This window comes from Balaenoptera physalus, assembly GCF_965194825.1.
Source record: "Balaenoptera physalus genome assembly, chromosome: 12".
Taxonomy (NCBI): Eukaryota; Metazoa; Chordata; class Mammalia; order Artiodactyla; family Balaenopteridae; genus Balaenoptera; species Balaenoptera physalus.
In genome coordinates this window covers 75,984,794-76,011,501 of record NC_138897.1, presented here as the reverse complement: position 1 = coordinate 76,011,501, position 26,708 = coordinate 75,984,794, and the positions used below count along the sequence as shown (strand labels likewise).

At 50.8% G+C, this 26,708-nt stretch overlaps 2 protein-coding genes across 8 annotated transcripts in view; one reads left to right on the top strand and one right to left on the bottom strand.

The window, feature by feature from the left end:
• The window catches only part of TCN2 (transcobalamin 2), a 45,944-nt gene extending 36,732 nt beyond the window's left edge, over positions 1 to 9,212 (bottom strand). For 4 of the 6 annotated variants that reach the window (XM_082417307.1, XM_082417308.1, XM_082417310.1 and 1 more), the window contains exon 1: positions 9,074 to 9,212. Coding sequence is in view for 1 of the 6 variants with exons in the window: in XM_082417312.1 (XP_082273438.1) it covers positions 9,074 to 9,141 (68 nt within the window). In the remaining 5 variants the exon portion in view is untranslated. The remainder of the gene's footprint in view (positions 1 to 9,073) is intronic. The other 2 variants (XM_082417312.1, XM_082417309.1) reach the window with 2 other exon arrangements.
• Positions 9,213 to 9,458: 246 nt separating this feature from the next.
• PES1 (pescadillo ribosomal biogenesis factor 1) lies at positions 9,459 to 26,106 on the top strand. Of its 2 annotated transcripts, none has more exons than XM_082417293.1 (15): positions 9,459 to 9,593; positions 12,197 to 12,276; positions 15,730 to 15,883; positions 17,035 to 17,144; positions 18,562 to 18,733; positions 18,824 to 18,913; positions 21,109 to 21,480; positions 21,599 to 21,673; positions 21,874 to 21,963; positions 22,116 to 22,243; positions 22,635 to 22,760; positions 22,892 to 23,076; positions 23,541 to 23,707; positions 23,848 to 24,009; positions 25,588 to 26,106. In XM_082417293.1, exons 1-15 carry the CDS (start codon positions 9,570 to 9,572, stop codon positions 25,669 to 25,671), a joined length of 2,019 nt encoding a protein of 672 aa, XP_082273419.1. In that variant the 5' UTR covers positions 9,459 to 9,569; the 3' UTR covers positions 25,672 to 26,106. The 2 variants fall into 2 exon arrangements, with proteins under 2 accessions (XP_082273419.1, XP_082273420.1); XM_082417294.1 differs by having other exon boundaries at positions 9,460 to 9,593; positions 21,364 to 21,480.
• The last annotated feature ends 602 nt before the right edge of the window (positions 26,107 to 26,708 follow it).

The following is a 26,708-nucleotide window of genomic DNA, read 5'->3' as shown; positions in this document are numbered from 1 at the left end:
TAGCTGCTTTTCTCCTGCAGGTAGAAATTAGAAAATCTGTTGTTCTCTATCCTTCATTTACGGGGTGTAACTTGGCACTCATATACAAAGTTTCCATCAGCTCTCATTGCACTGCCTGTGGGTCTAGGTGTGGGGAACGATGCTGCAATGTTACCCTGGCTGTTAATCTGGTTGTGAGTATCAAGATAGAGCTCTGTTCCCTGACCCAGAAGCCTCATGTTTCTGCAGTATTCACATATAAAAGTTACGTATCTGTGTGAGTGGAGTAACATCTCAGACCCTTCACAGTTCTTGACAAACCATACTATGAGATTCAATGGATATAATTGTCGACTGAAAAAAATGCACAACCTAAAAGTTTAGAATTGGGACTTCCCTGGTGGTCCAGTGGGTAAGACTCTGCACTCTCAATGCAGGGGGCCCAGGTTCGACCCCTGGTCGGGGAACTGGATCCCGCACGCATGCTGCAACTAAAGATCCCACATGCCTCACTGAAGATCCCGCGTGCCACAACTAAAACCCGGCACAGCCAAAATAAATAAAATAAATAAATAAATAAGTATTAAAAAAATAGTTTAGAATTATGTTTTATTTAGCAGACTTTCTGAGGACTTAAGCCCAGGAGACAGCCTCTCAGATAACTCTAAAGGACTGTTCTGAAGAGGTAAGGGAGGAGCCAGGATACATAGAGGAGTTTTTGCAAAAAAATAAACAAACAAAAAACACACAAAGAAACAACAAACAAACGAAAAACAACAAAAAGCCCAGGTAGTTGGAACATCAAAAGATTACTGTTAATTAAAGAGAAAACAGGGGCTTCCCTGGTGGCGCAGTGGTTGGGAGTCTGCCTGCCAGTGCAGGGGACACGGGTTCGAGCCCTGGTCTGGGAGGATCCCACATGCCGCGGAACAAATGGACCCGTGAGCCACAATTGCTGAGCCTGCGCATCTGGAGCCTGTGCTCCGCAGCAGGAGAGGCCGCGATGGTGAGAGGCCCGCGCACCGTGATGAAGGGTGGCCCCCGCTTGCCACGGCTGGAGAAAGCCCTCACACAGAAGCGGGGATCCAACACAGCCATAAATAAAATAAATAAAGCACACCTAGTATAGTGTAATTAAAACAAACAAACAAACAAACAAACAAACAAAAAACATGTTTAAAAGAGAAAACAGACATCTCAAGTTAATGAATTTAGTGCTTTTCTATGTATGGGAAGATGCAAGAGTCTGGGCTCATTGAAATCATTCCTTTGATATGCACCTTAGCTATCTAGGGCCAGTATCCTGTTTTTCTCCATTCTGAATCCCCTCAGGGTGTAATAGGGAATTCTATTACAAGTTAATCACTAAAGGGATGTTGCCTATAAGCTTGAATTATAATGGCCCACCTCTGGAACCCCTGCCTTCCAGGTTATGAGCACTAAGCTAAAATCCCTTTGTTTAGCTCACATCCTGACCAGGCCCACCTGTGAATGACTACAGGAAGGAGGAAACTAACACATGCCCTCCTGAGGCTGACCGGAACCAGGAAATGTTTGACTTTACTCCCTCCCCTTTTAGTATAAAAGAAGCCTGAATTCTAACTCAGGCAAGATGGTTCTTTGGGACATGAGTCCACCATTTTCTCGGTCTGCTGGCTTTCTGAATAAAGTCGCTATTCCTTGCCCCAACAACTCATCTCTCAATTTATTGGCCTGTCGTGCAGTGAGCAGTATGAGCTTGGACTTGGCAGCAAGGATGCCCAGTGAGGCTGCTGCAATGGCTGATGGCCTGATGGCAGGAACATCCTTTTTTTTTTTACTGATACAGCAGGTGACATTTTTTTGTTCAGATAGAGTTGAAAAATAGGCAAAACTAAGGTATGATGTGGGAATTTGATTAGTGATTCTCTTTGAGGGATAGGAACTGGAAGGGAGCACTGCAGGGAAGGCTCCTGGGTGCTGGTCACGTTCTGTTTCCTGAGCTGGGTGCTGCTTATATGGGTGTATTTGGTTTGTGAAAAATCAAGCTATAAATCTATGACTGGTTGTGTTAGTTTGTTAGTCCTGGTCCTCCAAGAGCAGATGCCAAGATGGTATTAGATGTGCATAGGATTGATTGGGGAAAATTCTGTGAGTGTAAAGGGAAAGGGAACCAGAGGAAGCCAGCAGACCTGTTAGACTATGGTGCAGGTCTGACCCCTGTGAAGGAGAGAGGGAAGGAAGGAAATAGGTAAGGGAGGTCTGAGACTGCTGTAGAGATATTTTTTTTTAATAGATCTTTACTGGAGTATAATTGCTTCACAATACTGTGTTAGTTACTGTTGTACAACAAAGTGAATCAGCCATGTGCATATATATATCCCCACATCCCCTCCCTCTTGAGCCTCCCTCACACCCTCCCTATCCCACCTCTCTAGGTCATCGCAAAGCACCAAGCCGATCTCCCTGTGCTATGCTACTGCTTCCCACTAGCTAACTATTTTACATTCGGTAGTGTATATATGTCAATCCTACTCTCACTTCGCCCCAGCTTCGCCCTCCCACCTCATGTCCTCAAGTCCATTCTCTATGTCTACCTCTTTATTCCTGCTCTGCAACTAGGTTCATCAGTACCTTTTTTTTTTTTTTTAGATTCCATATATATGTGTTAGCATACGGTGTTTGTTTTTCTCCTTCTGACTTACTTCACTCTGTATGACAGACTCTAGGTTCATCCACCTCACTACAAAAAACTCAATTTCGTTTCTTTTTATGGCGAGTAATATTCCACTGTATATATGTGCCACATCTTCTTTGTCCATTCATCTGTTGATGGACATTTAGGTTGGTTCCATGTCCTGGTTATTGTAAATAGTGCTGCAATGAACATTGTGGTACATGTCTTTTTGTTTTTGTTTTTTTGAATTTTTGAATTTATTTTTTATACAGCAGGTTCTTATTATCTATTTTATACATATTAGTGTATATATGTCAATCTCCCAATTCATCACACCACCACCACCACCCCTGCCACTTCCCCCCTTGGTGTCCATATGTTTGTTCTCGACATCTGTGTCCCTATTTCTGCCCTGCAAACTGGTTCATCTGTACCATTTTTCTAGGTTCCACATATATGCGTTAATATACGATATTTGTTTTTCTCTTTCTGACTTACTTCACTGTATGACAGTCTCTAGATCCATCCACATCTCTACAAATGACCCAATTTCGTTCCTTCTTATGGCTGAGTAATATTTCATTGTACCACATCTTCTTTATCCATTCGTCAGTCAATGGGCATTTAGGTTGCTTCCATGTCCTGGCTATTGTAAATAGTGCTGCAATGAACATTGCGGTGCATGTGTCTTTTTGAATTATGGTTTTCTCTGGGTATATGCCCAGTAGTGGGATTGCTGGGTCATATGGTAGTTCTATTTTTAGTTTTTTAAGGAAACTCCATACTGTTCTCCACAGTGGCTGTATCAATTTACATTCCCACCAACAGTGCAGGAGGGTTCCCTTTTCACCACACCCTTTCTGGCATTTATTGTTTCTAGATATTTTTGTTTCTGAATTTTTGAATTTTATTTTATTTTTTATATAGCACGTTCTTATTAGTTATGTTTCTAGATTTTTTTGATAATGGCCATTCTGATCAGTGTAAGGTGATACCTCATTGTAGTTTTTTTTTTTAATTTATTTTATTAATTATTTATTTATTTTTGGCTGCGTTGGGTCTTTGTTGCTGTGCATGGGCTTTCTCCAGTTGTGGCGAGCGGGGGCTACTCTTTGTTGTGGTGTGCGGGCTTCTCGTTGCAGTGGTTTCACTTGTTGCAGAGCACGGGCTCTAGGCGCACGGGCCTCAGCAGTTGTGGCACGTGGGCTCATTAGTTGTGGCTTGCAGGCTCCAGAGCGCAGCCTCAGCAGTTGTGGCGCACAGGCCTAGTCGCTCAGCCGCATGTGGGATCTTCCCGGACCAGGGCTCGAACCCATGTCCCCTGCATTGGCAGGCGGATTCTTAACCACTGCGCCACCAGGGACGTCCCCTCATTGTAGTTTTGATTTGCATTTCTCTAATAATTAATGCTGTAGAGATTTAAGAAACTTTCAGCAAGGCCTACGGCAAGCCCTGGGATCAAAGTTACTGTAGTGGGGCTTCCCTGGTGGCGCAGTGGTTAAGAATCTGCCTGCCAATGCAGGGGACACGTGTTCGAGCCCTGGTCTGGGAAGATCCCACATGCCACGGAGCAACTAAGTCCATGCGCCACAACTACTGAGCCTGCGCTCTAGAGCCTGCGAGCCACAACTACTGAGCCCACGTGCCACAACTACTGAAGCCCGTATGCCTAGAGCCCGTGCTCTGCAACAAGAGAAGTCACCCAATGAGAAACCTGCGCACCGCAACAAAGAGTAGCCCCCGCTCACCGCAACTAGAGAAAAGCCTGAGCGCAGCAACAAAGACCCAATGCAGCCAAAAATAAAAATAAATTAAAAAAAAAAAAAGTTACTGTAGTGTAAGTGCCTGACAGTAAGCTTTTTTTTTTTTAATTGTAAGTGCCTGACATTAAGCTTTCGATTGCTGAGGCATTCATTTCAAAGACATGCACCTCAAACATTTTGCGGGACACAGTTACTAGCTAAACAAATAGATAAGGAGACAGGCTGCCCCCACCCATGAAGTCCCTCCCCCCCTTTTTTCTTTTAGCCCAGCAGCTTGTGAGATCTTAGTTCCCTGACCAGGGATTGAACCTGCCTCTTCGGCAGTGAAAGCGCAGAGTCCTAACTGCTAGACCCCCAGGGAATTCCCCCAAATTCCCCTTTTAGAAAGTCCTGGGTAACCTATATAACTGACTGCTTGAGTGACCCCACTTTTCCCTTCCCGTGTCCTAATTCTGGCTCTTCTGTTTTAAATTTGCCAATAAAGAGTGAACCTGTGAAACCCTAGGCACCGCATCCTCAACCCCAATAAAGGCAAAACCCCAGGTGCATGCTCTCTCTCTCTCTTCCTGTGACCTTGCTGTGTGGCCCCAGACGTGCCAGGTACCCTCCAGGACTTGTGAGTAATAAACCTTTTTTTCCCCCCCAAAGTTCCCTAATGGTTGTTGCTGAGGTGTATCTTGCAATCACAGTGAGAACCACAAGGACTGGTCCATCCACGACACTGGCTCCAGTCGGGGAAACGTCTGGGGTGGGGGGGGCTCCCACTGGTAGTACAGGCCCCCCAGGCACTCCTAGCTGATAGCATCACTATCGATGATAGGCTGAGACTGACACAAAACAGTCACCCAGCAGAGGAGTCCTGTGACTCCAAGGACCAGGCCTCCCTCAGTATCCTTGCTGTGCTCAGTCATTGCCTGGGAGCCCATGGGAAGCACAGCCTTCACACTAGCACTCGATGGATTTCAGAGCACAGCTGGGGCGATTGGGCAATTGTGCTCCCCACAGTAGGAGACCTGAGAGGCATGTTTTGAAGCCACTACAGTCCACCCCTTGCACCACATACATTTACTTCTCCACACAGGTTCAGGGATAGTTCCATGGGCCTCTCTTCCTGAGTGGAACCTAAGAAAAGGGATGCTACTGGAATAAACTACAACCTCCATTGCTTTGGTTGATCAGTGGCTCAGGGCTGCAGTTGGTATTCATCTTCTTCCACCATCCATCCTAAACTCACCTGAGTCTCAGCTCTTACCTCAGCAGGTCTTGATGATAGCATAACCCAAACCTTATTGCTGAGGGTCGTGAACCCTTGGTATGTTAACTCTTTTCGTGCCAGGGGTAATTCATGTGTCCATTCTCAGTTGCAGTGGGCAATGGAGTACCAGGAGGCTCCCAAGCAGCTCACCTGGGTTCTGCACGTGTTGTCCCATCCCCATTGTGTAGAGCAGTGTGACCTCTTCCAGCTGCTCAAGGTCAATTACCCCTGGCAGTACAATGACTCTTCTTCAAACCTGCTGGTCTCTGTGCACAAGAAGGTCAAAGTACCCATGTGGTAGCCATAACTTATAATTCAATGGAACCCTTTCTGTGTCCCCTGGGAAAAGCATGTCCTCTTTGAGGACCAGGGTCTCCAACATTGCAGAGCTCAGAGTTACAGGAATTGGAAGCACAATATTCTCCCAGTGAGTCATTGGGAGTAAGTGGGTTGGCTTATCACAGAGTATTTCCTCCAAGCTGGTACCTCAGCTATGCTTGTAGAAGGCTGTTCCAGCATTCTGTGATGCTGGATGTCTCTGGATGGTGCAGTAGGTGGTATATCCATGGGATCCCAAGGCCATGGGCCTACTCCTACACCTCCCTGCATGTAAAACGGGTCCCTGGTTGAAGGCTATGATACGTGGGATTCCATGCTTGTAGATCAGGCATTCCATAGGCTGCTGAATAGTGGCTCTGGCTGAGACTCTGCAGGCAGACAAGGCAGACCCTTGCCCAGGTTAGGTATCTCTCTCTCTGAGGACAAACTGGTGACATTTCCAGGACAGAAAGGCCCACTGTAGCTGAATTATCAAATGGCCAGTTGGTCTCCTCAAGGAATAGTGGCATATTGGGGGCTCAGTGTTTTCTCTATTTCTCTCATCCAGCCATATGCCTCTACCTCAGACCTCCTTATCTCTACATTCTAGTCCTTTTCCTTCCAGATCCCCTTCCAGAACCCCTTCCAGACAGCCAGACCACTGACCACTGCTCAGGAACCTATCTGTATTTTCAACTTGGGCCACTTCTCCTTCCATAAAAAGCAGATGACTGCTTGCAACTCCACCCATTGGAAAGATTTTCCATCTCCACTGTCTTTCAAGACCAACCCTGAAAGTGGCTGCTATGTAGCTGTGGTCTATTTTTGCTTTGCACCTGTGCACTGAGTCAACCTGTCCATAAACCAAGCTTGAGTCTTTTCCTCCTCGCTTTCGGCTAGTCATGTGGGACCTCCATACAGGCTTAGGTGCAAACAGGGAAGGGATTTTGGAGCAACTGTTGTGTGCAACAGGAGGCCTAGGCTACTTGCTCAGGCAGCTTACTTGTGCCATCTGGTCCCAGGAGGGCTTGATTATATTTACAATGACCTCTGCTGGGCCCATTTACTTTTATTCCTCACTGGGTCCAAAATAACCCAACTCATATTTGGCAGTTCTGAACTTGGTCACTTGATGACCAATGGCCAGCTGTTTTCTACCGGGGCTCAGTAACAAGCCAGCAGGTATTTCTTCAATGGTGTATACCTCTCTGCAGTAGGTGGCATGACCTTGCCCAAGAATTCCAGAGTTCTGCATTGTGATTCTCCCACTGGGGCTTGCCATAAGCTCTATACTGCATCTTTCCCTCCGCTGACTCCACCAACACCATAGGGTCTGCTGGATCCGATGGTCCAAGTGGGGCACGATTTGCTCTGCAGCCAGGACCTGCTTCAGAGCCCTCTCTACATGTCCTGTCTGATCAGCATAATATCAATGTAACAGATCAGTGTCACATCTGTGGGCTGTTCCAATGATCCAGATCTCTTCAGACTAGTATTATGACAGAGGGCAGGAGAGTTAACATAGCCCCAACGTAAAACTAAATGAATATTACTGTCAGTTCCATGAGAATGAGAAGTATTTCTGATCCTCTATGTTTTTTGGCCGCACCACGCAGCATGTGGGATCTTAGTTACCAGACCAGGGATCGAACCTGCGCCCCCTGCATTGGAAGCGTGGAGTCTTAACCACTTGACTGCCAGGAAAGTCCTGATCCTCTTTTCTAAGTGGAATGTAAAAGAATGAACTTGCTAAATCAATGGCAGCAAACCACAAATCTCAAGCCTTATTAATCTGCTCTAGCAATGAAACAATTTCAAGCACATGAATTGTGATCAGGGCTATTACTTGGTTGAGTGCACAGTAATCTATAGTCATTCTCCAGAATCAATCCAGTTTCTGCAGGCACCAGACTGATGAATTAAACAGAGATGTGATAGAGACCACCACCTCTACACCTTTTATAACTTTCATGGTGGCACCAATCTTTGCCATCCTTCCTTCTCTACTGCCCCCTTTCTGGAACACTCCTTGGTCTTCTGCTGTGAGCACCACATGACCCTGGTTTTCCTCACACCTCTCTGGCAAGTTCGTTCAAAGTTTTGCCAGCTCACCTTCCCCTACCCGGTTTTCATTTCATTTCATTTTTCGCTGTTTGTAGAATCACTAGGTTTTTATTTTATTTTAGCTTTAATTGAAAGTACATAATAAAATGCACATTGTTCAAAACAAGCACTAGCCAGTGCTTAATGTCTGTATTTACCTTTAAAGGGCGAGTTCTATGACCACAACCTTGGGTCAGGTCACATTCACAGGGCCTCAAATTTAAAATTTTGAGGCAATATTGGGACTTCCCTGGTGGTCCAGTGGTAAAAAGTCCACCTTACAATGCAGGGGACACAGGTTCGATCCCTGGTCAGAGAATTAAGATCCCACATGCTGGGGGCAACTAAGCCGGTGCGCCACAACTACGGAGCTCTCGCGCCTCAACTAGAGCCCATGTACCACAAACTACAGAGCCTACACGCTCTGGAACCAGAGCGCCACAACTAGAGAGAGAAAAACCCTCATGCCGGAACTAGAGAGAAGCCCACGCACCACGATGGGGAGCCTGTGAGCTACAACGAAAGATCCCCCATGCCTCAGTGAAGATCCCATGTGCCGCAGCAGTCAAAAATAAATTAAATAATAAATAAATAAATAAAAATTTGAGGCAATCTCCAAATGGAGTTTAGAGGCCTGAAAGAAGAAAACATCAAATTTTACAAATTTTACCGTCTTCCCAGACCACACCACTTGGTGTGAATATTCGTATAAATCTTGTAATTATTCTTTGAGGAACACACTACGAAATTTGTGTATACATATTAAAAGCTCAAACGTGTTAAATGTGCATTTTAAATATACCACGAGTTCTGTAATGCTGCTTGGTCTTTCGTCATTTTTCAACCCTCCGCTAAGGCTCATAAAATCTAAGTGGCCTCTCGAGTCTCTCCACCTCTGTGAAGAAAAAAGTCTGCTTTTGTTCTGTTTATCCCGGTAACAGCGAACGGACAAAAGTAAAAGCCAATGGCCAACGGCGAAGCGAGTCCAGCTTCACTTACCGCCAAGGCGGCCTCTCAGACAAGGGAGACAAGTTCCGACGACGCCCAGCAACCGTTACCGTTACCATGACAACGTAACTCGCGCTCCCACACCTCGAAGTGCAGCTCCCCTCTGCATCCCAGAAGGCGCTGCGCCTCCTCTAAGCCTTCCGCCCCGTTCCATCCCAACATGCAACGGGGCTCATAACGTCAAGCGCTCGTCATCAGGATGATTATAGAAATGCCTGAATATACGCCCTTGCTTAAACATTAAAAATGTCTGTAACAGGCTCACCGATGAGAAAGAGCCCGAAAGAGCTGTCTTAGAGATTTTTTTCAGAGGATTTAGTTTTAATCTCTAGGAGAAAAATTGCATCTTTCAGTAGACTCGCTCAGGCACCTCCTTGGACAGACCGCGCAGGCCGGCGGCGTGGGGGCCTCGGGGCCCTAGGCAGGGCACGTGCGGGAGGAAGTGGTGGTGTTCGCACGGTGCTTGTAGATCCTTCTGCGTGGAGCCATGGGAGGCCTGGAGAAGAAGAAGGTGATGGGCGAGAGGCCGGGGCGGGGCCGGGGCAGGGGGGACGGGGGTGCCCCAGGAGGTAGGAGACGGGAGCGATGGAGCCCGGGGACTGCGCCTTTCCCCGGCCTTGAATCCTCATGGGTGCAGAACCGGCTGGGATCAACGCGACAGGAGACAGCAGGCAGAAGGGGTTCGAGGATGGGCGAGGACAGCAGTACTTGTTCTGTAAAATAGGGGAAAGAACCCTGGAGTAGAGCTGTGAAAGAGCGTTGAGGTTACCAAGTAAAGCTGCACCCCAAAACAGGCCGAGCCGGAGGACAGCTTTACTGAAAGTGATGAACATTACGTAGAGCTCACCATTATTTCGAGCTCATCATCTCTAAAACTTGTGACTCCCTTTTCTGCTGAATCAGGCCTTGTCCTGGACATTGGGAATAGAGACATAAACAACCAGTTGTGGTCCCTGCATTCGTGGAGCTCACTTTCTAGTGGGGAAGTTGGACAGTAAAGTAAATAACCAAATAAAACGATCACAAACAAGCCTGGCAGCGGAAACTAAGTGCCAAGGCTTTCGGGTGGAAAAGGCTTGCTGTGTACAAGGAATTAAAGGATATCAGCTTGGCTGGGGTATAGTAAACCAAGAGGAGAGTGGCATCTGGTGAAGTTGGGATTGGACAGGGACCAGGTCATGCAAGACCTGTCAGGCACAGTGAGGAGACTGGATTTTATTCAAAAAGCAGTAAGAATCAACTAAAGGGGGAGTAATATCCGTTTTTCAAGGAGTTGTTCTTGTTGCTGCGTGGAGAATCACCTTGATGGCATGAAGAGATTAGAGAGGGGATGGGAATGAGGATGAGGAAGATGTAGTTGCCTCGATTGTTTCCATCAGCTGGAAAGTTTCTGCTGCCAATCTGTTTTTAATCCAGCACGCTATTGAGCTAAGTGCTAGTGATTGGAATTACAAAGATATAACATTGAAAACCTGACTTTGAGACACAGGTGCAGATATGTAAACAAATCATGACAGTTTTTGTCGTTGTTGTTTGTTTGTTTTGTTTTGGCCGCGCCCAGCGGCTTGTGGGATGGAACCCGGGCCCCCTGCAATGGAAGCTCGGAGTCCTAACCACTGGAGGGACCACCAGGGAAGTCCCAACAAATCATGACAGTTTTTAAAGCAGGGTTTCACAACCGTTTTGACATTTTGAGCCAGATAACTGTTGTGGGGAGGGTTGTCCTGTGTGTTGTGGGATGTTTAGCAGCATTCCTGGCCTCTTACCCGCTAGGTGCCAGTAGCATCTAACAGCCCAAAATGCTGGATCCACCCCCATACACCCAGGGAGGAAAGTCACCCCAGTTGACTTTAATTATCCCCTTAATGTTTGAAAAAATAAGAATGGTGACAGTGTAGGGCAATAGAAAACAATTTTAATGAAAGCAACTTCCCTAAGACAGTCTGAAAATCATCTTTGTATCCCCAGAACTTGGCATGGGCCTGATCCCCAGTAGACAATTAATAAATGTCTAAAGGGAAGAATGAATGAAGGGCATGTTTCGTGACTGTGGGATTATTCATAAACATACCCCTCAGGAGGCTACAGGTTTGTCCCTTTAGAGCTGGACCTGGCCATCGAGGCCTATGCTGTCTTAATCCAGAGGAAGACCTCGTCTGGGAAGGACGTGCTTGGTTAGCATTGCAGGGAGCTGGTGCAGTGCACTGCTGCTCTATCAGGGATACAGAGGTGTGAGTGAGGCAGCGTCTTAGCACCACAGATGTCCAGATGGTTGCACAACACAACATGCTCTTTGGGGGCAGGTAGAGACCAGGCCTTTTGTCTTTATTACCCTCCTAGCATCTAGCTAAACACTTGGAACATAGTAGAGGTCTTGTTATTGTCTGTTGAATGAATGAGGAAGGAGAGAGACTGTGTGGCTTAGAGCATGCATTTTCAACTGGATGGTGTCATCCCGAAGGGAACAGAAATTGGTTGGGGGACATCTTAGATATTACAATGATGTGTAGCCCTCAGAAGGACCACATTACAGAAACATCTACAGTATATCTGTGGTATTAACATTTTATGGGGCTGTGAGAGAGGGTGATTAAAGAGGAGAAAAGGTCTAAAAAGGCCTCTCGTAGTGGAGGGGTGGTTATAATGAAAAAGAAGTTGAGAACACTGGCTTAGTGGATGAGGCACTCAGGTTCTGGACTTGGACCTAGGTCTGAATCCAGCCCCAGCTCTTAAAAAGATATGTGACCTGGGCAGGTTATTTTACTGAGCCTGTTTTCCTCCCTTGTGAAATGAGAATTTTAATGGCAGCCACCTCACAGTGTTGTGGGGATTAAATGAATAATGTGTGCAAATCATAATGGTCAGTACTTACAGCCACTACTAAGTGCTTGGCATAGCACCTGATCCACAGCAACCTCATGGTCCTGCATTGTGCACATGTATGTGTCCTCCTCTGTGCTGACAACTGCAGGGACAGTGCAGGAGCGCTCCCTCCCCACAGCGTCTTGGCCATTTATCCAGAGTAATAGTCGCCTCTTGCATGAGCAATGTCCAGAGGTTGATCTCTGTCATTGTAATCATTGCTAATAGAGAATTGATTTTATCCTCCCCAAGTATGAACGAGGCTCTGCTACCAACTACATTACCCGAAACAAAGCCCGGAAGAAGCTGCAGCTGAGCCTGGCCGACTTCAGGTGAGGTTGGAGAGGAAAGGGGGACTTCGGGTGCCTGGCCAGTGAAAACTCAGCCACATCCCTCTCTTAACTGCACTGCTGCAAACTCTGTCTGGGATTCTGATATTCCTTTTCTTTCTTGCCTGGCTTTGCTTTAGTGAGCTGTGCTTTGCCAGGTGTGGTCCATGGGGAAGCTGGAGAACTGGGTCGTGCCACCCTGAGTCATCAAAATGGGCCCACTGGTTCAATGCACTGCTGCTCTCTTATCTGGGTCTTTGTCACCCATCCTCTCCCTTCAGGCAGTAGTGACCCCTGATCCTGCAGCTTGTGGTTCTCAGCTCCTTGGAGAGTCCAGTCCAGACTCTTCCACAGCCTGCGTCCTGCTGCCTGGCTCACTTTTCATCTTCCAAACGCACCTAGCACTTCCACTCTTACAGCCTCTGTCCTTAAGATTCTCTTTCCTCTGCCCTTTATAGGTAGACCTTGGAGATATTGTGGATTTGGTTTCACACCATTGCAATAAAGTGAATATCACAATGGAGCGGTTTCCCAGTGCATATAAAAGTTACGTTTACACTATACTGTAGTCTATTAAGCGTGCAGAAGTTTTATGTCTAAAAGAAATGAACATGCATTAATTTAAAATACTTTATTGCTAAAAAATGCTAATCATCATCTGAGCATTCAGTGATTCGTAATCTTTTTGCTGGTGGAGGGTCTTGCCTCGATGTTGACGGCTGCTGACTGATCAAGGAGGTGGTTGATGAAGGCTGGGGTGGCTGTGACAGTTTCTTAAAATAAGATAGCAGTGAGGTTTGCCACGTCGATTGACTCTTCCTTTCATGAACCATTTCTCTGTAGCACACAGTGCTGTTTGACAGCGTTTTACCCACAGTAGAACTTCTGTCAGAATTGGAGTCGATCCTGTCAGACCCTACTGCTGTTTTATCAACTAAATTTACGTAATATTCTAAATTCTTTGTTGTCATTTCAGCAATTTCCACGGTAGATTCCATCTCAAGAAACCACTGTCTTCACTCATTTATAAGAAGCACTCCTCATCTGTTAAAGTTTTATCATGAGATGGCAGCAATCCAGTCACACCTTCAGGGTCCACTTCTAATTCTAGTTCTCTTGCTGTTTCCACCACATCTGCAGTTACTTCCTCCACTGAAGTCTTGAACCCCTCAAAGTCATCCATGAGGGTTGGAAGCAACTTCTTCCAAACTCCTGTTAATGTTGATATTTTTATCTTTTCTGAATCACGAAAATTCTTAACGGCATCTCGAAGGGTAAATCATTTCCAGAAGGTTTTCAATTTACTTTGCCCAGATCCATCAGAGGAATCACTGTCTGTGGTGGCTATAGCCTTATGAAATGTATTTCTTAATTAACAAGACCTGAAAGTCAGAATTAGTCCTTGATCCGTTGGCTGCGTAATGGATGTTTTGTTAGCAGGCATGAAAACAACATTAAGCTCTTTGTACATCTCCATCAGAGCTCTTGGGTGACCAGGTGCATTGTCAATGAGCAGTAATATTTTGGAAAAACAAAAAACTTTTTTCTGAGCAGTAGGTCTCAAGGGTGGGCTTAAAATAGTCATTGACCATGTTTTTTGTTTTGTTTTGTTAATTTATTATTTATTTTTGGCTGCTTTGGGTCTTCGTTGCTGCTCATGCTTTCTCTAGTTGCGGCGAGCAGGGGCTACTCTTTATTGCAGTGTGTGGGCATCTCATTGCGGTGGCTTCTCTTGTTGCGGAGCACGGACTCTAGGTGCGCGGGCTTCAGTAGTTGTGACTCGCAGGCTGTAGAGCAGGCTCAGTAGTTGTGGCGCATGGGCTTAGTTGCTCCACGGCATGTGGGATCTTCCTGGACCAGGGCTCGAACCTGTGTCCCCTGCATTGGCAGGTGGATTCTTAACCACTGCGCCACCAGGGAAGCCCCTGACGTTGTTTTTTGTAAACAGATGTGCTGTTATCCAGGCTTTGTTGTTCCATTTATAGAGCACAGGCAGAGTAGATTTTAGCATAATTCTTAAGGGCCCCAGGATTTTCAGAATGGTGAATGGGCATTGGCTTCACCTTAAAGTCATCAGCTGTGTTATCCCATAACAAGAGAGTCAGCATGTCCTTTGAAATTTTGAAGCCAGGCATTGACTTCTCTCTAGCTATGAAAGTCCTAGAAGGCATCTTCTTCCAATATAAGGCTGTTTCATCAACATTGAAAATCTGTTGTTTAGTTAATTATCTTAGCTAGATCTTCTGGATAACTTGCTGCAGCTTCTACATCAGCACTTGCTGCCTCACCTTGTACTTTTATGTCCTGGAGACGGCTTCTTTCCTTAAAGCTCATGAACCATCCTCTGCTAGCTTCAGACTTTATCCTGCAGCTTCCTTACTTCTGTCAGCCTTCATAGAATTGAAGAGCGTTAGAGTCTTGCTCCGGATTAGGCTTTGGCTTAAGGGAATGTTGTGGCTGGTTTGATCTTCTGTCCAGACCACTAAAACTTTATATCAGCAATAAGGCTGTTTTGCTTTCTTATCGTTTATGTGTTCACGGAAGTAGCTCTTTTAATTTCCTTCAAGGGCTTTTCCTTTGCATTCACAACTTGGCTGGCTGTGGTGTAAGAAGCCTAGCTTTTGACCTGTCTTGGCTTTCACCATGCCTTCCTCACTAAGCTAATCATTTCTAGCTTTTGATTTAAAGTGAGAGACGTGGGACTCTTCCTTTCACTTGAACACTTAGAGGCCACTGTAGGGTTATTTGTTGACCTCATATCAATATTGTGTCCCAGGGAGTAGAGAGGCCCAAGTAGAGGGAGAGAGACTGGGGAATGGCAGGTCAGGTGGAGCAGTCAGAACACACACAACATTTATTGATTAAGTTCACCATCTTGTATGGGTGCTATTTGTGGGGCCCCCAAAATGATTACAATAGCAACATCAAAGATCACTGATCACAGATCGCTATAACAAACATAATAATGATGAAATAGTTTGAAATATTGTGAGAATTCCAAAAATGTGACACAGAGACATGAAAGTGAGCAAATGTTGGAAAAATGGCACCGATAGACTTGCTCAATGCAGGGTTGCACAAACCTTCAATTTGTTTAAAAAAAAAAAAAGAAAATGCAATTACCTGCAAAGTGCAATAAAGTGAAATTCAATAAAATGAGGTATACCTCTATGTGGCTGAAATGTTGATTTGTCAGCAAGGCCTTTCCTGACTCCTTGCTAAAAGAGGTACCTGCCAGTTGGCCCCTGTCAGTATCCTGATTGTTCCCTTTCTGGTGCTTGGGACTGTCTGCACTATGTTTGTTGGGAACTTGTCACTGTCAGACTCCTGCACTAGGATGTGAGTTTTCCAAAGGGCAGGGCTCCTGTGTTCTCTGTTCACTGCAGTTTTCCAGGCCCAGCGTGCCCAGTTCTCTCAGCACGTTTGCTGATAGAAGGAGTGGCCTTTGTCTTCCAGGCGGCTGTGCATCCTGAAGGGCATTTATCCCCATGAACCCAAACACAAGAAGAAGGTCAACAAGGGCTCCACGGCAGCCCGAACCTTTTACCTTATCAAAGACATCAGATTCCTCCTCCATGAACCCATTGTCAACAAGTTCCGGGAGTACAAGGTGAGGCCTGGGCTCTAGGGTCTGGATGGGGCACTTCCCAGCTCTATGCAGACCCACTAACACTGACCTTGGGTAAATTGTTTGATCTCTCTGAGCAAGCCTGTACATAGGGTGAGGTAATTCTACCTCAAACGTGTGTCGGGGGGATTGACTGAGATCTTAAGTGTGGAAATCATTTACGTAGAACCTGGCCAATGATTAAGTGTTACCTGTCATACTTTTCCCCTGGTTCTTTTGGAAAAGAGTAAATGTATTGCCTCTGAGGCAAAGATTGTGGTCTTTCAGGGGCTCTCTGGTGTGTTTTCTGCCCAAATAAACCACTCCTATTCAGGTTCTTTCTGGAATTGTTCCCAGGAGACCAAGCTTTTCATTCCTCAAATAGAAATGATTAAATGCTTAAATACCACAGGGAAAGTAGAAACCTAATTATACCAAATGCAAATAATTGAAAGTAGACTGCTGCTACTGTAGCCTTTGCCAAGCAGCAGGGCCAGGCTGTGGGATACAGCTGCTGGCAGCCCTCTCGCCACAGCCGGCCGAGGTGGGTGGCTGGACCTGTCCTGCTGCTGGGTTTTCCAGGCACCCCAGCTCATTGCATTGGAACTGGGCCCCTTGTGGGACTGGCTGTCTCAGAGCTGCTGTTCACAGTCTCAGCGGAGGTGGTCTCTCAGCCTCTGAAGAAGTGCTCAGGGGAGGCAGTTGGTCAGTTAAGAGGACTTTCTGGGGCCACCATTGGCCTCAACTGCGTTTTCTCGTGTGGCCCAGCCCCACACGTGGGCCCGAGGCTTGTTTCACACACATGAGGACTGGTGTTTCTGGCCCAGCCTCCTGGCCCTGGTCTGTCTCACTTCTCAGTTGGAAAATAGGGCTGAAAACGTTATACTTTCACGTAAACATGTGGAGTCAGCCCGTCTGAATGCTTATCCCTGTTCATCTGTCAGCGGGATGCAGTGGGGTGGCTCTGTCGTCAGCCTGGGTCAGGTTCGCTGCTCCGTGGAGGTGGCTGTTGTGCAAACCCCGGGCTGAGGGGGCACATCATGCCGGCAGACAGCCGTGGTCGGAGAGCCCTCCTGCCCTGAGCATCCCTCCTCCACGGAAGGGGTGTCCGGGAACCGTTGGCCCCACATCAGCAGTCTCCTCCTCTCTCCCAGGTGTTCGTCCGGAAGCTGCGGAAAGCCTATGGGAAGAGTGAGTGGAACACGGTGGAGCGGCTGAAGGACAACAAGCCCAACTACAAGCTCGACCACATCGTCAAGGAGCGGTGAGCCGGGGGCTCTGACCCGGTGCTGGGGGTACAGTGGGGAACGGGGCCGAGACCCTGCTCACAGAGCTGGCGTCCTGTTGGAGGAAGCAGGCCAGAAAACAAACTGGCAAGTTGTTCTAATGGTTGCAAGTCCACACGAGTGCCACGAGGGATGCTCTCCAGGAAGGGAGCTGGAGGACGTATGTTAGTTACAGGCTTGTCAAAGGAGGTCTCTGGGGGGAGACATTTGAGCCAGCCAGGGGAGGCATGGTTCACGCAGAGCAAACAGCAAGTGCAAAGGCCCTGTGGTGAGAGAGAGCCGGAGTCCTAGGGGTATGCGTGGGGTGCATGGTCAGTCCTGAAAGATGTGGCTGGACACCTCTGATCTCAACTGTTTCTTGCCCATCCTTCTCAGCAGTCCCCGTCATTCGTTGACTAAATCAGTGGGGACACTTGGCAATGTCTGGAGACACTTCTGCTTCTCCTGACTTGGATGGCAGGGGGTCTACTAGTATTTAATTAGTAGAGGCCAGGGATGCTGCTCAACACCCTGTAGTGCACAGGACAGCCCCCACAACACGGGACAACCTGGCCCACAGTGTCAGTGGTGGTAAGGTGCAGAAACTCTGGGCTAACTGAATGTCTGCCTTCTCTTGGTGGCTGTTGGCCCTGGGAACACTTAGCTCCAGGCTGGATGGACTTGGCTTCGTTGAGTCGGGCCAGCCATGGGCTAGCAGGGCAACAGCCTTGGCCTGGGAGCTCGACAGCAGGTGTTCTCACCCCAGCCCTACAGCCACGAGCTGGGCAGTCCACGAACTGCTCCTGCTCCGAGCAGGTCCTCCTGTAACAGAGAGATGACGAGTGTGACACAGCTGTTCTGTGGAACAAATGAAAAAAAAAAAATGCATAAGAAAAAAGCAAGTGTCTGGATTCATGTGCACACTAGGTGGCAGTATGGTGGCATTCCCATTCTGTGTCACCCCCTTCTCCTCAGCCCTTGCTTAAGAAAGAATAGCCGGTGCTGTTTCTAGGAAGGGCCCAGGTTGTTGGGTTTGTCTGTGAGGTGCAGAGCGAGGAAACTTCGAGGCACAAGAGGGGGCTGATTGAGGCTCTGGCCTCTGAACCAGGAAACCAAGTGCCTCTCCTGTTCTGAGAGGTCCCTGCGGACCTTTCTTCTGTTTTGCTCTGTGTCTGAAGACCTGGCTGGCCCCTCCTGACTCAGATTTCTCTGACCCTCAGAGCCAAGTGGGCACATCCTGGTTCCGTGGTTCTTCCTGAGGCTGTGGGGAGGTTGGCACTGCCAGGCCCCAGGGCGTTGCCCAGCTCCCTGTTTAGGAGATGGCGTGTTCAGGGCCTGGGGTGGGGCAATGAGATCGGGGGCCCCTCAGAGCCCAGGCTGAACGACCCTGTGAGCGCCGCCCTCCTGGCCACGCAGGTACCCCACATTCATAGATGCCCTGCGGGACCTGGACGACGCTCTCTCCATGTGCTTCCTCTTCTCCACCTTCCCACGGACCGGCAAGTGCCACGTGCACACCATCCAGCTGTGCCACCGGCTGGCCGTGGAGTTCATGCACTACGTCATCGCCGCCCGTGCCCTGCGCAAGGTGAGCCCGGGGCCACCCAGTGGGGCCCAGCCCCCCGCCCCGCCCCCCCCCCCCCCGTGTCCTCACCACGCTGTCCCCCCTCCACCGCAGGTCTTCCTGTCCATCAAAGGCATTTACTACCAGGCCGAGGTGCTGGGCCAGCCCATCGTGTGGATCACGCCCTACACCTTCTCCCACGACGTGAGTGTGCCCACAGGGAAGGGTTGTGCAGGGACCGTTGCTCCCTCTCTGCTTCCTAGACAGAGATAATGGTGTAGGTGAAGGGGGGCTCTTCCTGTCCTGCAGAACCAGCTGGGTTCCTGAGTGCTGGCCGGGGCGGTGCAGAGGTGTGGTACAGCATTGTAACAAGAGCCCGAGCTAGCCTGACTCCAGTACCTGCTAGCTGGTTGTCCTTGGACATGTGCCCTTACCTCTCTGTGCCCAGTTAATAACGTGCTTCCACCTTCTAAGCCTTGTCGTGAGAATTTGAGGGAAAAAAGCTTTAAAAGTGCCTGGTGCTTGGCCCTCGGGGGTTGCAGAACAAACAGTGAGCGGCCACCGGGGCCGAGCACTGCCTGCATACACGGCCCTGCCCTCCAACCTGCTGGGTCCTCACCCCGCTCTGCCACCCCCACTCCTGTGCCCCCCCCCAGAGCTGGGGACTGGGTGAGACTGGGGAGGATGAGCACAAGAGGAGCACTACTTATTAGTGGCACTATTTCTTACTCATCTTTCTTTTTAAGACGGGGGGAATTTTTGGCAGGATCCGTCGAGAGAAATCTTGGTTTGGCCTCCGTATGAGGGTTGTTAGCCTCTAGTCTCCCACAGGGTCTCAGGCTTGGTGCCTGACTTACCCTGCTGTGGGCCTGCATTTGGCCTTGCTTCCTGCTTGTGCCTTGAGTGAGAACTGGTGCCTTCAGTGGAGACCCAGCTGGATGGCAGGTTTGCTGGCCGGGCAGCGGGTGCTCCAGCATGAGCTGGTGGTCTGGGTCCCCTAGGCCGCTGCTGATTACTTTGGGCTGGAGGCCACAGGCCGGAACCCCTGCTGAGCGCAGAGCAGCGGTGACAATTGGTGGCAGCCTGTGGTCTTTGTGGGTGAGAGGCGCTCGGCCCTCAGCAGTCCCTGTGCCCACTCCCTGGGGGCAGGCGTGTGTGCAAGTTTGTGCTCTTCCTTCTTCCCCTCTCTGTCCCTCCTCTCCTCTGTCCTTCCTGCCTTCTCTGCCCTGCCTTCCCTCCTTCCTCTCTGCCCCTCCCTCTCCTTCCTTCTCTCTGATGTCCCACCCTCGCACTGCTCAGACTGGTCTTTGTCTGTCCTGCCAGTGGTGAATAGGGCCCTGTGGAGGCCGGCCTCCACACAGCTGGCCCTGGAGGAATGGGGATGGGCACGGGCCGCCCCTTCCTCCTTCCTCTCTGGCCAGCTCACTGCCGCTGCTTCCTCTCAGCAAGAGGATGGGGGACCAGTCCTGGGTCATAGTTGGGGCCCCTGTGCAGCCAGTGCTGGGCTCCTGGCAGCAGGACCCAGGCAGGTAGCGGGGCCCAGGGGGCTGCTGTGCTGTGGGGCAGTCACTGCTCACGTGCTCCCAGGCCCGTCGAAGGCCCTGGTGGATGCTCATGGAAGGACTGAGGTATCAGTGGGGGACAGGTGGGGCACCTCTTGGCCCCTGTACCCCCACAGCCCAGTCACTGCCAGTTGGCAGGATGTAGAAACAGCTCAGCGTCACAGGCGCACAGGCACAGAAGGGATGCTGTGATCATTACTGATTTCATCATCGCTTGGCGTATCCCCCCCCGTCCAGGTCTCAGAAGTCGGCCAGGCTGGCCTGGCCTTTCTGGTGTGCCAGGCAGTGCTGCTCAAGGGTCGAGGCACTTTGGTTTGGGTCTCAGATCCTTGCCCTGTTTTGTTTTATCAACTCCTCAAGGTTTAAGACGAGCCCTCCCGTGTCCCCCGCTTGCTCTGTGTTTTTGCCCTAAGCAGGCAGCATTTCTCAGGCGCTCCCTGGGGCTGAGCCAGGCAGCTGCCCAGCCTGTCCTGGGTCCTCGGGTTGTGCCTTTGTCTCCGGCTCGGGCCCAAGGCAGGGTTGCTGAATTCTGAGTATCTGTCAGAAGGCTCCTGCCAGGGCTCGTAGGCGCTGAGTGCCGCCCGCCCACTACCCCCACCCAGACAGATGGGCTGATCCAGGGCCACCTTTCCCAGCCGGGCCCCCAGGTGCTCATGGGCTGGCCCCAGAAAAGACGGTAAATGGAAGTTACTGGTTGGCTAATGGAGCAGGCGTGAGCGGCTTCTGCAAGAACAGAAGTCTGCCTTGCAGGGTGAGGGGGAGAGCTGGGGCAGGGAGCGGGGACACCAGCCTGTCCTGGGAACCTCGTGACAAAGGCTTCCCTTTTCTCACTCCTAGCATCCCCTTTATGGCACGGGGATCTGGCACTGGCCTCCAGGACAATCCTTGGGACCCTTGTCCAGAGCCTCACTGGTGCCCAGGATGCTCCTGGGTGGGACCACGCCACACGGCCTCTTCTCCTGGGGCAGAGCTCTGAAGGCGGGGCCGCCCTGGGGGAGCTCCTGGTCCTTGGGCATCCAGAGCCCCCACCCCGCATGGGTTGTCAGTGCCATCTTTGCACTGACACTGCTGATGCGTCTCCTGTGTACCCAGCACCCAACAGACGTGGACTACAGGGTCATGGCCACCTTCACCGAGTTCTACACCACCCTGCTGGGGTTCGTCAACTTCCGCCTCTACCAGTCGCTTAACCTGCACTACCCTCCGAAGGTAGGCCCCGGCCCAGCGCAGCGCCTTCTCCTCACCGGGCAGAGGCCACGGCCTCTCTCCCCACGTGGAGGTGGGGGTAGGGGCATCCTCTTCCTCTGACCTTCCCCTTGCCTCTCAGCTCGAGGGTCAGGCCCATGCAGAAGCGAAGGCCAGCGAGGACACCTACGCTTTGGACTCCGAGAGCTCTATGGAGGTGAGAGAGGCTTCCAGCATTGGCCCTGCATCCCCCAGAAGGGTGGTTCCTGGCCCGGGGGTGGAGGCGGTCATGGCTAGATAGGTGGTCTCAGGGCTTGCCCTCAGAACCCACACCCACTGATACCCAGCCGAGAACTGCCAGCCCTACCCCTCCCCACCCACAAGCAGCATCCCTGAAACCCTGCTTCTTTCCCACAGAAACTGGCCTCTCTCAGTGCCAGTCTGGCCCGTGTGGTGGTGCCTGTGGAGGAGGAGGAAGCCGAGGTGGATGAGTTTCCTGCTGACGGGGTGAGGACTGCGCTGCCCTCTGGAAGCGGGGGTGGGGGAGGTGGGCGGACTGAGGGGTTTAGAAGGAGGCTGGGGAGGGGCTCGTCTCCAGCCTCTGCCTCCAGTGGGGTGCAGGCAGGCCTGATAGTGTGAGCAGCCCCTTTTCTCGGCAGGAGATGGTGGTGCAGGAGGACTGCAGGAAGGAGCTGGAGACGCAGGAAAAGCACAAGAAGCTCTTCGAGGGCCTGAAGTTCTTCCTGAACCGTGAGGTGCCCCGGGAGGCCCTGGCCTTTGTCATCAGGTGGGGAGCCTGACAGCACTGGCTGTGCCATACTGGGCTGGGTCCTGCCCTGGACAGCGCAGCCCTGGACGCCCATCGGTAACAATGGGCTGGCGTCAGTATCCGCTGCTTAGGGCTGTTGTGAGGATTCAACAAAATGGGTGTGGAAAACTCAGCACACCCCAGGCACATGGAAAGCACCCATTAGAGGGCAGCTGGCATCACTTCCTCACCAGCTTAGGGCAGAAGGTCTCCACTGGGCCAGCACTGGAGGCGTCAGCCAATTGGAGGGGGGGTTCCTGGGGTGGGGAGGGGACAGGTGTGTCCTAGGAGGGTGAGCTTGTGGGCCAGCGGGTCCCAGGGTGGGCACCTCATGCCTCAGTACCCTCATGGGCTCCCCCTGTGCCTGTAGGAGTTTTGGGGGGAACGTGTCCTGGGACAAATCTCTGTGCATTGGGGCCACATACGACGTCACAGACTCTGGCATCACCCACCAGATTGTCGACCGGCCTGGGCAACAGACCCCCGTCATCGGCAGGTAGGCCCCCAAGGCCCTCGTCTTCCTCCGCCTGTTTGGGTTTCTGGGGGCGGAGGTCTGTCTCCAGGCCCCTGCAGATGCAGTGGGGTCTCGGGTGGCCCCATGACTGTCTCTGCCCTCGCCCTGCGCAGGTACTATGTGCAGCCCCAGTGGGTGTTTGACTCCGTGAACGCCCGGCTCCTCCTTCCTGTGGCAGACTATTTCCCCGGGGTGCAGCTGCCTCCACACCTCTCGCCCTTCGTGTCAGAGAAGGAGGGCGATTACATGCCCCCTGAGAAGCTGCAGTTGCTGGCCCTGCAGCGGGGGGAGCACCCAGGTGAGTGAAAGGAAGCTGGGCAGGGCGGGGTGGGCAGGCTCCTCCAGGCTGGCCTCGGCTCCGGGGGCTTCACCTGGCCGTTTCCCTTCTTGGCTACAGAGGTGGCAAGCTCCAGAGAACAGGGCAGCAGGGGTACAAAGCCCTTTAAACTCTCGTTGGAGTAATGTGGCTTAGGAGGAGGAAACATTTGTGTCTTATAATCCAGTGTTACTTGATGTCTAGAGTGACTGAGCAGAATGGCCTGGAAGTTCCGCGGGAGGCAGCAGAGCTGAGGGATTGGGGGCCTGGAGTTTGCTCTGAAGGCAGCTGGGCCTGTGGAGGAGGCGCCAGAGGGCCTGTGGTCGGGATGGCCCTGCTCTGCCTTTGGAACGTCTGTGCCAAAGAGGGTGGTGCCTGGCGCCAGTTCTCACGCCGCAAGGGGAAGAGCAGGCTCCCGAGTGTTCGGAATCCTTGGCTGTTTGTAGGAAATTTGAATGAATCTGAAGAGGAGGATGAGGAGGAAGATGATGAAGGTGATGGTGATGAAGAGGGAGGAAAAGAAGAGGAGGAGGAAGAAGACAAGGAGGCTGGTTCGGAAAGGGAGGAAGAGGCCCGACTGACGGCCCCGGAGGAGCCAAGGATGGAGCAGAAGGTACCGGGGAGTTGATTGGGTTCTTGGCCTGGGAAGCAGCCCCGCTGGCCACCTTGGTGCCAGAAGGGTGGGAGCCAGGGGGCTGGGGCTGGAGGGTGGGGGTCAACCTGCATCCACAAGTGTCTCCCCTGTGTCCCCAGAAGCCCAGGGTGATGGCGGGCACAGTGAAGCTGGAGGATAAGCAGCGGCTGGCCCAGGAGGAGGAGAGTGAGGCCAAGCGCCTGGCCATCATGATGATGAAGAAGCGGGAGAAGTACCTTTACAACAAGATCATGTTTGGCAAGAGGCGCAAAATCCGTGAGGTGAGTCTCCCCGCCGCCTGAGGCTCCAGATGGGGCCGCACAGCTGAGCTTCGAGGCCGGCTGGCTCTCCCGGGCAGTCTCTGGGCCCTCTTCTAGCGTTTTTCTGACGTTGTCTGCCTGCCCTGGGCATCTTGGTGTCAGTCTCCTTCCTGCACCAGGTGGTTTCTGAGTCTGCTGGGGTTGGGGGCCAGAGCTGCTGCAGCAGACTCGGGGCCTGCACTTCACAGAAGTGCGTGAAGCTGGAGGGACTGTGGGAGGTTTTGGTTTAGCTTCTGTTTTGTTTCCTCTCATTCACAGAGCCATGTATGCTCAATATAAAAGAAAAAAAAATTTTAAGAGTTCTGTGCACACCAGAACTCTGTAATAGACGCAAAAGTGGCTCACAGTCTTGCCCTTGGGGTGATCTGTAGTAATAGCCCCCCAGGTTTCTTTTGTGCATGTAATAACACAGATGTTATTGGGGGGGCATCGTGCTACACATACAGGCAGAGCTTGTTTTATGGCACTTCGCTTTATTGCACTTCACAGATAACGAGTTTGTTACAGATGGAAGGTTTGTGGCGACTCTATGTCGGCAAGTCTGTTTAGCACCATTTTTCCAATATTTGCTCATTTCATGTCTCTGTGTCACCAGTGACGGTAATTCTCACAATATTTCGGACTTTTTCATTATTATTATATTTGTTATGGTGATTTGTGATCAATGTTCTTTGATGTTACTGTCGCAAAAAGACTATAATTCACTGAAGGCTCAGACGATGGTTAGTTTTTTTTAGCAATAACGTATTTTTTATTAACGTATCTGCACGGTGTTTTTAGACATAATGCTATTGCCACTTAACAGACAACAGCATAGCAAAAACAGAACATTTATATGCCCTGGGAAACCAAAAAATTCACGTGACTCCCTTTATTGCAGTATTCGCTTTATTGGGGTGGTGGGTGGAATCCAACCCACAATATCTCCGAGGTTTGCCTGTAGGTGGTTCTGCGGTGTAATTGTTATTTAACCATAGCATGAACTGTCCACGGCGTCGTACAGTGCATGGCCTGTTCCCTGCTGACAGGATTAGGCTGTCTCCCTTTTATAGTTGTTCTCAGAGAACAGTCTTGAGCACCTCTCTTCCTACCTCCAAGTGTCTCTGCAGGGTAAATTCTTAGGAGTGTAATTGCCAGGTTGAAAGGCCACCTGTTTTGGAATAGATCATGCCACGTGGCCCCGGGGAAGGACTGTTCCAGGTTGACCCCACCCTAGCAGCTCCTGGTGAAGGTTTGAATGGCCCCCAGCTTTCCCAGGTGAAGGGGGTCAGTGGGGCAGTTGCCTCCAGCTCTGGGAGCCTGCAATCCTCCTGACTTGCTGTGGACCCATAACTTCACAGAGTCATAAAGGCAGGGGTGAAGGCACGGTTCCTCACCTGAGGCTCTTCAGAGGGGTTTGCTTTTTCCCCTTGGTAATTTGCCTATTAGCTTTCCTGGAAGCTCTGCTTTTAAGGGGTGGCCTTGAGTGGCAGAAGGGGGAGTTCCCTTCCCCGTCCTCCTCCCCCCATCACAGCGTAATCCTCCCCTTCCTCCTCACAGGCCAACAAACTGGTGGAGAAGCGGAAAGCCCATGATGAGGCTGCAAGGTCTGAGAAGAAGGCCAAGAAGGCAAGGCCGGAGTGAGTGGCGGCAGCCTCGCCATGGGTGAGGCCAGCTCCCAGAGGCTGGACTTGGCACAGGGACCCAGAGAGCCTGGGCTTGGTGACAGACCAGCGTCTTTTCTGTTTTCATCCTTCTCCTCCCTCTGCTGGCCCTGACCTCCTCTCACAATCTCTGGCTGGGCGCATGGACAGCCCCAGCCTCGCTCGGACGGAGCTCCCTGCTGGTGCCTGGGCAGAGGAGAGGCCACTGTGCCTGGCCTGACACGATGCTCCCAGGGGTCAAGCGACACGGGGCGGGACCCGACCAGCCCCTCACTGACTGCTCCCATTTGCCCTGGCTTTCTGTGTCCCCTCCCCGACACGTACCGTTGGACCCACGATTTTCCCAGTGCTCTGGTGGGGGGTAGGGTGGGGAAGCATTTGTTATTAAATGGCTGGAGTTCTGCAGCCAGTTGAATTCTGTGTTCATGAGCCTTCCTGGGCTTGGAGAAGGGCCACCTAGTGCTCCAGGTTGGCCAGCCCTCGGTGTTCACTGAGAGGAGCCGGTCACTGCTCGGAGCTTTCTGGCTGCCCGTGGATCCCCTGGGGTCCAAGGGTGCCAGAAGGTAGGCGCACATTCCAGCCCAGAGACTTTTCCTCTGTGATCCTGCTTCCTCATGTGTAAGCTAAGCGTAGAAATTCTGGAGCCTTCCTCCCAGGCATGTGTGAAGGGTTCAGTGATAATGTTTCAGAGAGTCACTAGTGTCAGGTGTCTGGTAGGTAAAGTACTCAGCAAACACCAACCATGATTGTCATCACTTCCTGCTGGAGTCAGCCCGGGAGGTAAAAGCCAGTGTCTGAAGGATCTATGGGGCCTGAGTTGAGGGTACCTAGCTTTACCTTGTGGGCTTATGGGCAGAGCTGCCAAGGACCCCCAGTGTGGCTTTGCCAGCAGCCTGACTTGTAACCCTGGCTGGGCCATCCTTATAGCTTCCCACTTGACCCTGGCAGGGCCCTTGCAGTAGCCCAAGGGGACATGCCCTTGCCTGGACTGCCGGTGCCTCATGGCAGAGCCAGGGC

Bases quoted from the DNA above. Each gene is read 5' to 3' on its own strand.
- PES1 (XM_082417293.1), top strand. From the start codon at position 9,570: ATGGGAGGCCTGGAGAAGAAGAAG. The intron at 15,884-17,034 runs GTGAGGCCTGGG...CCTCTCTCCCAG, and splicing joins ACAAGTTCCGGGAGTACAAG to GTGTTCGTCCGGAAGCTGCG. The intron at 21,964-22,115 runs GTGAGGACTGCG...TTTTCTCGGCAG, and splicing joins ATGAGTTTCCTGCTGACGGG to GAGATGGTGGTGCAGGAGGA.